Below are 11883 nucleotides of genomic sequence, written 5' to 3' on the forward strand. Positions count from 1 at the left end.
GCCAGCGCGTGACTTTAAACCAATGGGACGTCTGTGTTTGGCGTCACGTGACTGGGAGGGTTTTTCCATCTAGACATCCCTCCCGCTGTCAACTGTAACTTGACGATGATGAATAGCGTAGGGGGTACACCTCTCAATTTAGACAACACTGATACCGTCAGTTCTAAAGCCAACGATCCCAGTCGTTAGACTCTATACAAGCCTCAAGCAGGACGACCCGTTCGGGTCGAAAGCAGATCGTCATGCACAGACCAATGTATAGTTCGTTTTCCATCGATGCCTTGATGGCGCCTCAACCACGGATATCACCACCTCTCTACTACCCCGGGTATATGTTCATGCCGTCAGCGTCCGTCGCCCCCTCCGTCCCAGGAAATATCGGCGACCCCCGTGCCATGAGTTCTCTCACCCACGCGGTTTTCTCCCAGTCACAACTTCTTGGATCCCCAGCCCTTAACCAACAACACAGAGAGTTTTTACTTCATCATGCGGGTAACACAATGCCAGCCTCACCCCTCCGACCCACGGCACAACCGACAGTTCCCACCCCTCGGTTCAACGGATCTACCCGCTCAGTCAGTCCGCTAAGCAGCGATGAAAACACAGAGGATATTGACGACGAAATGTTGGAAGGTAAGCGATGTAATGAAACATGCTCTCACGTCAACTATGCATTAAATCGAAAAATAATTATTTATTCGTAGATCGTATTGAGGTAGAGATCCGGGGTATAATTTAGTGATATAACACCCAAAGACGGTCGGATAAAAACATTTAAATGATAACCATAAAAATTTGTATAGCATTATATCCCGCTAAGAGCTAAATAGGAGCTATTCTGTCAGATTGTAGGAGATTTTGACAATAATATTCAGAGTGCAACAACATAAAATGTCTCGGCTTGTGCTATAAGCAATGTTTCAGCTGAACGGTTGACCTAGAAGTATATCAACATAACAGTCGACCACGTCGCCATGTACAGCCACAAACAGTTTTTATTACATGTTAATGTGTTTAACGTGTGTCCGATAGGAACAGTTGAAGAAGTTGATATCCATAATATCAGCCGTTTACTTGAACACCAACTTCTAAATGCCTCAAGAACCTCGACAGGGATAGACTCGGAGTACGAATAATTTATTGTTACAGGTACTACTATATTCTTTCAGAATTCTAAATGTAATCATTATTTTACATCAGATAATATCTTTATGACAGGTCAAAAGCATTAATCCTGGTAGTCAACAACAAATAAAACTCACAATAGTTTTAGAACTGTTATCTTCAAACATAAACATTATTCCGTGCTGTATCAAGGATATTGTTGGAGAAATGTAATTGGGAAAATATGTTATGATGAATAGTTTGGTGGAAAGTAACACACTGCTTATAAAGGTATTAGAGCCCGGTATAGCCCTCAACTCTGTCAGCTCTGATCTGACCAATTACCTGTCATCGCCAAGCATTCACACATCCAGTATACAAACTTGCAAAGGGAAATGAGTAATCAACATTGTTGGTAAATTACCGAGACCGTTCTTTGAGCCGAGGAGGAACTCTCTCAGTCAGACAAACATTTTGGCAATTAATTGTCGTGTTTCTAACCCCAATTACGTATGTAATTGACTCCTGATAGGTTTTAATGCCCTCAGAATGCCAGATGTGTGAAATCCAATCGTCAAGCTATTAACACAACGACCACATGGCCAGTAGTGCCTGTCAGTCTCCCCTGGCAGTCTTCATAGAGGGAACAGTCACCGCTGAGTGTTGTCCCACAACTACTTGTGACGAGCCACACATCACTGCCTTCAGAACACTCCAGTCATTATTCCAGTTTCATAAAGTTATAAAGGTTTCGCAATCTATATCTAATTTATTATTTAATAATTGATACAGGATATTATTAAAATATCAATGTCATATACGGAAAGCTACACGAGATTCACATTTTCCTTTGTAATTCATGTTATAATTTGTGAGAAAACCTTTCAGCTTTCATTTGAAAGATACGTGCAATTTGTATTTTATCATGGAATTGTTTCATGCCTTTCCATTGAAATTCCACCATCAAACCCATAAATAAAATACAGATTTAATCAGTCCTGTTTGGCCGAAGGTTTTGTCGTCGATCTTTCGACAGCGATTCTCTACAACTTTGCACGTTAAATGGCTATTATTTCCTTGTTTGTTCCATCGAACATGGCATTCGGTGACAAGGACCTCAAGTCATTCAAATAGCCGCCGTTTAGATTTTGTTAATTGTTCAGTTTTCCACTGACGTGTAGACCAAATATACCCGATTGTTGAAATGTTTAATTTTGTCAATCGGCAAGTTAGTGCTAGATTGAGGGCATCATACTGCTCAAATACACCCCCATTGTCCCTTACTTAAACCTTGTTTGTCAGTGGCTTTATTGGGTCCCCTCAAATTGGCCCGTAATCCCCAAGTCATCGCTGTCAACTAGGAGCTGAACCCCTGTCACTATGTATTTGAATATGGCCATTGACTTCAGGAACAATTACTTCTCTAAACTTTGCTTAAACTTCAAAGGCGAATACTTCTACATTCCGAATATTTGAACATTAATGCAGTTAACTGAAAACAATTTCATTGAATCATGTCCACAGGTGAGTATATCGACCTCGAATTGTCTCATTTAAAGTATAAAATATTTCTTTACAAGATAGTAATTGTAATTTTTTACAATTGATTTTCTTGTTGTGAGATTCTTTGATAGTGACATATAGGCAATGACCTAGTGCTTGCAACAATTACTATGCAGCTACACAGGCTACTTACTTCAGCATGCATACTGAGTAGCGCTATCAAACTACCGTGTATTCCTTCCCTCACTTAATGAGTTATGCTCTCAGCAAAAATAATTTGCATTTTCATCGGCATATTTGGGTCGTTATCAATATCAAAATGGACGGAAATGATGTTATAATGAAGACAAACAAGACACTTGTGTATGAATATTTAATCTGCATAAGCATTGTACTTGCAGTTACGTTTTCCGATTAATCGACGCAAATTGAATCTCCACTTGCTGGTTAAATGACAATATTTCTTTCAGAATAGACTTAAAATGTATTGTTATTTTTTCAAAACAATATCCTATCAGGTGTGTTATTTCAGGTATCTATTCAGATTTGCTACAAACCCCCATTAATCTAAAACATATACAACCCTAACAATGGCTTTGGTATCATGGTTTATTTCTTGTTTAATTAGGAAAGTACAAAAACTGATAAATTAAAAATTAATGTAGTATTGACCTAGTGCAAACTAATGTTAATGCCGTCACTGTGTAGAATTGAGATGCACATCTAACGTACACAACCTAGGAATTAGTTGTACAACACACAGATCCAAGAAGAGACACTGTGGAGCTGCACTAGTGGAAGGCAATTGTCTGCACCTGCACGTCGTTAGTGAAATTATCCCCACCAAAGTGTCAATGATTTAGTTAGTGTCATAAATAATTGTAAGATTATGCACACTTAAGGAGTATTATCTGCATGAATTCATATCACTGGTTGACAGTTCAATTGCAAATATGACAAACAAAAATGACAGAGTTGAAACAGTTTGAATTGATTGTAAATAGCTGATATTCAAATGTAACTGTTAATTGCTTGGCTTTCTTTTATTTTAAATCTAATTGATGTGAACGTATCATAATGAACAGTCTATCTCATCTGAAGTATGACTTCGCCACTCGTATGGTGCACTTGGCTCGTGATCAAAAGTACTATATTCTTTATTGATAATGTTTGTAACACACATTGAACAGAATACTGTTTGATATGAATGCAGATAATCTAAGGGTTGTAGAAGGCCTGTTATATGTATTCTTAAACCAATCATAATAACACTATGAGAGAAAAAATACTTTCAAAATGTTTGAAAATGTGTACTAGTGTCAGCCATGTTAAATAACAGAAACCAAAGAATCATGATCTTAGCTGATAATCTGTTTCATGTTTATTATCGTCTTTATTTTTCTTTAGCCTGTTTTCATGCTATCCTCGTCTGACTGATACTCTAAAAACTTAATAAGGTGTAGTCCTTGTTGTAGATTTGGTTACAAAACTGAAATTGTTTTTTTCTGTGTGTGACCCAGAAATTCTAAACGCGAGAAACGTAATGGTGTTTTGATGGATGAGGTTTGAAAAGACTATTTTTGCTGTCATGACCTGTGACCTTACAACATCATTCATAATAAATTAGGAACTGCCACTTCAAAATACAAAATCAAACGTGTTTTTTTCCCTCCTCCGGTATATTTTCCCGAAACGTTTTGATATCAACGAAGCAAAAAACGTTTTAACAGCTGAAACTTTAAGAATGCATACGAAACACATATTTTATTTCATAATAAAATGGCTACTTTAACTGAAATTGACACAAGTATGGCAATCAATACAGATTAACTATTTCCTGTGCGGGAGAGAGGGTCTGTCGAGTTATCGTCAGTTGTTGGTTGTTTTTATGAGATCCTCCAGTAATAAACTACAAATATGAAACGGTTAGTTCACAGTTTTCTTTCCCCAGCTCATCGTGAATATCCTAACGCTTCTGTAAAAATCACGACCCGGAAAACCCGGCTAATTGCAACTAGATTTTAAACACTTCAATATGTAACTTGTTGAGGTCTAGTCCTATTTAAAATAACGTTTCCACACTCGATGCACATCTTAATTACTGATCTTCACGTATTCCCTCAAAGTCGCGACCATGTTGCACAGGTGCCAGAGTTCACTACCTGGTGCAGATTGTATAACTGAAAGAGTGGATCTTGTAATTACTAGATTGCTAACACATTGTTTAAAACATAGAACAATACTTTATGGATAACACCGTCTTTACTTCGTGAGTGCGACGCCTAGCAGGAGTGATGCATAAAATGGAGGAAATGTGTGTGTGTGTGTGCGTGCCTGCGTGCGAGCGTGCGTGTGTGTGTGTACATAATATAGAATATGACAATGAAACAATATACTAGACAAAGAAAACAACATACTTGCCATGATTACTTTGGAAATAAAGAAGTTGTTATCCATAAAATATTGTTCTCAACATCAATAATGCCACTCAAACAAGTATATTGTTTAAATTACTAGTAACATAATGGTCCATAATAAATTTGTGTTTTGTTTGGGTTTTTTTTGTTTGTTTTGTTTGTTTTTTGGGTTTTTTGTTTTGTTTTGTTTTTTGTTTGTTTGTTGTTGTTGTTTTGTTTTGTTTTTGTGTGTGTGTGTGTCTGTCTGTCTGTCTGTCTGTCTGTCTATCTGTGAGGTCGTGGGTGTTGTAAGGGAATCCCTTGGGCATTTATATCTATGCCTCACAAATATATGAATAATTATCAGTATTAATACAACTGTTCATTAAATTATTAGTAAGTGTACAAAATTAAATTATGTGTTTTGATAAACCGTCTGTGAACCAGTGATTGATTGTGACCACACACGTGCAATCGAACACCTTGTTTCTATCATCAGAGTAACATGTAAATGTCATTATGGATTTGAAAATAATTTAACTAGAATTATTCCTGTCACGTTTCGAAATTAGACTGAGATACTGACGTAACGAATAAACATGCATTGCAAATTTCGAATTCAGTTCATTTAAGCGATGAAATGCATTTGAAACAAGACACTTGACCCACGTCGGTACATACATTACCAGAATTTCTTTGCAACGGAACCTTGGTAATTAAATCATAAACAATTATAAAAAATGGTTTAAACCGTTTTGTCCTGAATTAGGCAATTCTGAATAACTAACATGAATATTCCTTCGGCATAGAGTATCGCCTTGTGTGTATTGATAGCATTGATTGAATGTGAAGTGTTCTATATTCACATGTTCAATTGACATAAACCACAACACTATACACACTCAGTGCTCGCAATAAGAAAACTCCATATGTTCTAACGCTGTATCGTCCTGGGCCGTCAGACACCGACCAAACACTTCTATCCGCAGTAATAAAAAACAGTTCAGCTTTTGAAATGAGGCTCTATTGAGAGGGTTTTATCACCGAAGGTGTTAGATTGTAAACACCCGGCAGATTGAGATGGAAATGAGAAACATTTCTCACTGTCGTGGTAATGGTATTAAAACTTACCGACATTATAAAGTGCCTCTCCTTCCTGTCCGTTAACCCTTTATGTACCACCCCATCAATAAGGTGAGGATTAAGCTGAATAGGGATCTCATAGGCCACGAGTATGTGATGTGGTTCAGAAAAGATCTAGTTGGATGGAGGTGTAAATGTACGTTTTCTAGGCTTGCTCCAGAGGTTTCGGGAATTTCTGGTTGGGTCGGAGGCGTGCGAGGTTAGGTTCATCAGGGTGGGTGGGGGTATTGATGGAGTGTGATGCCGCGTGGATCGATGTATGGGCAGATCAAGTAAGACTTCTTAGTCTGAAACAGTCATTCCGCTTCATGATATTTACCTTATGACAAGTTAGGCTGAGATGAGCGCTGCAGTAGATATAGCGGGGTTTCTTCATTTAAATCCTGTATCTGAATTTGAATAGTCCTTGGAATGAAAGGAATTGAATGAGTGACAGAGGATGACCGTACGCTGCTGCTTCCAGCATTATTCCAGCAATAATGTGGCCGATAAACCAGAAATGTGCTTCAGATATTGTACCCATGTTGGGAAGCAAACCCGACCTTCTCACGAGAGATTGCTTAACCGCCGCTTGACGATCCCACAATCCTTGAAGTATTAAATATACATTTGTTATAGGAGTTGTGATTCCGATGTTTTCTTGATTCGACAGTTTGTTGGGTGTTTGGTCACTGGTTCATCGCCTTCTACTCGGTATGAAGACATGGTTGTACGTTAGATACTGTACATTACATCATCTTCATCATGTCAGCTAATGTCGCTCCTGTTGTCGTCTTTAAGTTCTTGACAGCTTTATGAGTTCCGATCTGCTACAACAAATAGTTTGGGGTTATATATAGACAATTCTGCTTTGTCAAATCACCACATTAACCCTTGTAATGCCATTTACTCTGCAAAGCCCTTTCAGACCTAACCCATTCTCTGTTTAGGGTGATCGTATCGTAATTATTGTGGACAGGGATGGCTACGCCCCACCAGAGGTAGGAACGTAACGTGACATGTATATTAGGCCCGATAATCTGTCAATCACAACGTGTCCAGTAGTCCAGTGACATATGGTACCTGTCTATTGTGTTGTACCATATTGTCCAGTCACCTGTATCGCAGTCACAGCCATACAATTACCTTCACAACTACTATTACATACGTAACGTCATTAGGAACTCCTTGGTTTCATTAATAGGGGGAGAGGGTCATGGGATCTAAAGTACCCATGATAATGACATGAGCCAATTTAGAGAAGTGTCAGATTCTGTAGGGTCCTTAGTCGCTGACCAGGGTGCATTGGCGTCAGTGCTGACCGCTCTTTTAACTGTTTTAAAATGGCAGAATCTGTTGAACGTAGCCGTACGTCTTTGTTGCGTCACTTTGTGCAACAGAGTGCAGGGCAAATGTTGGTTGGCTTAGAGTGTGTGGTATTCCCTTTCCTTGGTTGCAACCATTTAATTCCTAAAAATAAACAAAAAACAAAAACAAAAAACCCCAAACAACATAAATAAGTAAATAAATAAATAAATAAATAAATAAATAAATAAATAAATAAATAAATAAATAAATAAATAAGCAAACAAACAGACGTAGGTTTCGAACCGGACCTTTAACATCAGAACATTATCCAACAGACTACAAAAATTCTCTACAGTGTGGTGACTAGCTGGGCAACTTATTCGACCATTACATTATATTTGTCACGACATAGGGCAATGTCAGAACTATTTGAGTGAGTTAGTTGAGTTAAACGCCTATCTAAACGGTATTACAGTTAAACGACGGCATGCCAGCTCTGTGTGGACAAGTAATGGAGATGCCAGGCTTGAAATCCACGAGCACGGTTATGGTGGTGTAAAACCAAGAAACATAATAATAGGGATTGAACCCGGATTCAACCTATGATCAAAATTGGTTTCTAGCGTGTCTAGGGGAGGCAACTCTGTACCGTGAATTACGACGGTTTTGACGACTAGGTCGCTAGTGTCGGGCCCAGCTGCTGGAACTGCCATTGCATCACACTTAACAGTTCTGCAAAGAAATCAATCATAACGAACAGTTCTGTGCGGTCGTTGCGTCACGCAGACTGCATAACATAGTCCCCCACCCCTCCCATATCGAGCCAGACTTCACTGATCCCAATATGTGTCCAATAATATTTACCTTTTTTACTCTACACATAATCCGAATATTGATGACTGAAATTCCAAACATAATTTCGATCTATCAAAAAAGGGCGGTTACGTCAGTAATATTGAAAATGTCTCGTTGACCTACTCACCATACATCATTATACTCTACAGGAATGTGGTCTGTGCGATAGATGCCTTCACTTCTAATGTTTCAAATTATTGAGCATGGTATGACCTTTCACCTCCGATCATTCTCTTGATCCCGTTTTCCGACATCTCTGAAATTAATGAAAACAAGAAGTTGGTTTGTGCCACCCAGGCAGTCTGTCGCACAGATCCTGAAGTACTAGTATACATATCCAAGAAAGCCCACGCAAGTCTAGAAAATGTGGCAAGCCTAGATTTCAATATAGCTTCATGCTGAAATGAAGAAAGTCTCGGGGTTCCATTTCATTATATTATTTTTTTTCACTATGAACGTTTTTTTTTCAGTGAAATATTTTCATTTCAGAGACTAGCTGTTAGTCTACCACCCAGGTTGTACCAAGAAATCTGATCCGATATTTGACACAAAAACATTTTGTTTATAATGTTCAATATCAGTACCCTAATTTGCGTGCTGGGGTATTCTGCTGATACGTTTTGAAAATCAACGTTGTTATAATCTTGAACATTTGCCTAATGTTACCCTTAACTCAAATGAACAGAGTGAAAATGGTTTATGGTCTAACAAATAATTGCATTTCATTCTTTTGTATATTTGCCTATCCTCGTGTACTGTCGGCATCAAGTCCCCGAAATCCTATTCAAACAAACGGATAACCACTTAGGACATATAGTCCAAGTACATGGGACTCAAAGCAGTGCTTAATCTTGAAACATTTAGGAATGATGACAAGCAGTGGTAACAATATAAGCAACAAAACAATAACCATACATACGAAAAAACTCTCGATCGGTTGTACGATTCTGTCTCTATTATGACATTGTGTTCATGACGATATCACGTGTTCTTGTGAAAACGAGCGAATTTTGCTGAACCGATGGGCACGCGCACGCGCACGCACACACACGCACACGCACACGCACACGCACACGCACACGCACACGCACAGACACACTCACACACACTCACCTTCGATTTTGTGAAAAAGTGGCCGCTGTCAAGTTTTGAAGCGATCCATTCTACACTGATTCTGTGATCTAATTCGGCACATAATCAAGTTGAATACTTTACAGCGTTAGACGTTTTGAATTCTGCGGGTTCTATGTACTAACTAATGATAGTCTTGTTGTGATAAGGTGATTCACGTCGATCGATTCTTAAAAAAATATGCGATACATTCCTCATAAACAAATGTTTTTAATTCCCTGGTTGTGCTTCTGTCTCAGATGCGGACACCTCGATGAACCACACAAGTGAGGGGGAGAGTATTTCGGAAACAGCCGACAGCGACAGGACAGGTATTGACGGAGGTGGCAATTTGGACGGAGTTTCCGGAAAAACATTTGACGATTCGAATGGCGATATAGGCACTTCCGGTGGGAAGACAAGGCGGAGACGGACTGCGTTCACAAGCGAACAGTTGTTAGAGTTGGAAAAAGAGTTCCATAGCAAGAAATATTTGTCATTAACTGAGCGATCTCAAATTGCACACAACTTAAAACTCAGTGAAGTGCAAGTGAAAATCTGGTTTCAAAACCGTCGTGCAAAATGGAAACGTGTAAAAGCTGGATTAGTACACGCCCGAGCCGGAAGTACAAACGATCAACAAAACAAGCCCAAGATCGTAGTGCCTATTCCAGTGCATGTGAACAGAATTGCAATACGATCTCAACACCAGCAGATCGAGAAAACAAGACCAGTACCCTAGCGAGTCTAGTCGTGTTGATAAACAGGGTTTGAAATTGACTCGCAAAATCAAAATTGTAGCCAGGGTTTCAAAGAGACGGACCTTTGATGCCGTTCCTGTATTAGAACGTTGGCTGGTGTGTTTTTTATACAAGCACGGGAAAGTATGTTATGGGAGGACAATGTTTACCCTTTTTCCCTTTCTAATCCTTTTGGTATGTTCCGTATCAAACAACGGAAGATTCCATTCGATATTTTAGGGGTTAAAGTGCACAGGACATGAACTAAATGAAAAAATAAACGCTCTTTGTTGGTTGAACAGAGAGAGCCTGTTTCTTTACTCTAAAGGAGGGACCAAATTGTTTATTTCCTAGAACGAGTTTTCAAAACTCTGTGTATGTAGTTTATTGTATTTATGCTACCTCTCGCAGGAACTGACAGAGAAACAGAAAGTACACAAATATTGTGTGAGTTACGCAACTCGCTGAGTTCACACTCATTAGGCCTTACAGTAGTGTTTCTAGAAAGGCACATGGCAGTGAGGAAAATACACGGATTACAATGGTATGATCTCTTTAGGATTAATTTGCAATGATTGTGCAATTACACCTACGTCTTTCAGTGTCAGCACCGAGAAGCGCTCGTATACTCATTACAGAATTCAGTTTGATGAAATTGGCCCCACACTTTAAGTCCCTCATCGAACATACCTGAATAATAATTCTTAACAAAATCCCAAATTCAAAGTTGTATCAATGTACATATTATTTATTTGAGGTGTTAAAATACCAATTATACCTGTTGAACGTTCGTCCAAGTAGCAATTAATTCTTTCTACACAACACACCCTCCAAGAGGCTAGGCACCACTCCAAACATTCATTGCAACTATTTACCCTTCTTACCATTACCGGCTCTATGTTTGTCTGTCTTTCACACCTTTCACAAAATCCTGGCGTATATTACATGGTTATAAAAAACACGGCGGCAATGTTTAATTCAAAAACATAAAAAAGGAGTCTCTAACACATGGTATATCACTCTCAAAATGACAAAAAAATTGTTTTGATATTTGTAAACTATACACACTCGTTTATACAGCTGTGGTGGAAAACTCTTGGGGGTTGAAACGCTGAGGTAACACAGCATTAATTATGCAAACACACATTATTTGAGAAAAACCTTTGTTATGTTATTAATCTTTAACACATATTTTACACGAAATTCGAATGCGCATTTTCAGATTTATTTCAGTGGTTTGAAATTTAAATTATAGCGCCTTCTTTAAATGTAAGAATATTATTATTATACGTACAGGTTGATGACGTCAAGTAACTATTAGTATTTCTGTTTATAATATTTCAAGTACTTCATAATGATTGGTAAATTTATTTCTGACATTACACTTTGCACAATGTTACCTTTATTTTCTAAATGGATGTAGCGTATATCAAAACAGATGGTATTCAAAGTCAGCTATGAATTCATGTGTATGTAAAGTAAGGTTTGATATTTATCTGATTTAAAAGATGAAGCATTATCTGTCAAATGATATATTTCAAATACGTCAAAGATATTTGTAGGCAAAATCCCTAAGTAAGTCTTTGAAAGTTCATATTTAGAAAAAGTCCATAACCATGACAAAAATAGTTGAAATTTTACACGTCTCGATTCTTATTTGATTTGTTGATACAAATGCCTTTTAAGTATTTATGGTAAGGATATATATATACATGATAACAACGTGGTTTAGATGTGTTTAGATG

At 38.1% G+C, this 11883-nt stretch overlaps 1 protein-coding gene across 1 annotated transcript; it reads left to right on the top strand.

The window, feature by feature from the left end:
• The first annotated feature begins 242 nt into the window (after positions 1-242).
• On the top strand, positions 243-10463 carry LOC137298493 (homeobox protein GBX-2-like). Its single transcript, XM_067830782.1, has 2 exons — positions 243-633; positions 9659-10463. The coding sequence occupies exons 1-2, from the start codon at positions 243-245 to the stop codon at positions 10138-10140; spliced, it is 873 nt and encodes a 290-aa protein (XP_067686883.1). The 3' UTR covers positions 10141-10463.
• The last annotated feature ends 1420 nt before the right edge of the window (positions 10464-11883 follow it).

Source organism: Haliotis asinina, chromosome 10, assembly GCF_037392515.1.
Source record: "Haliotis asinina isolate JCU_RB_2024 chromosome 10, JCU_Hal_asi_v2, whole genome shotgun sequence".
NCBI lineage: Eukaryota > Metazoa > Mollusca > Gastropoda > Lepetellida > Haliotidae > Haliotis > Haliotis asinina.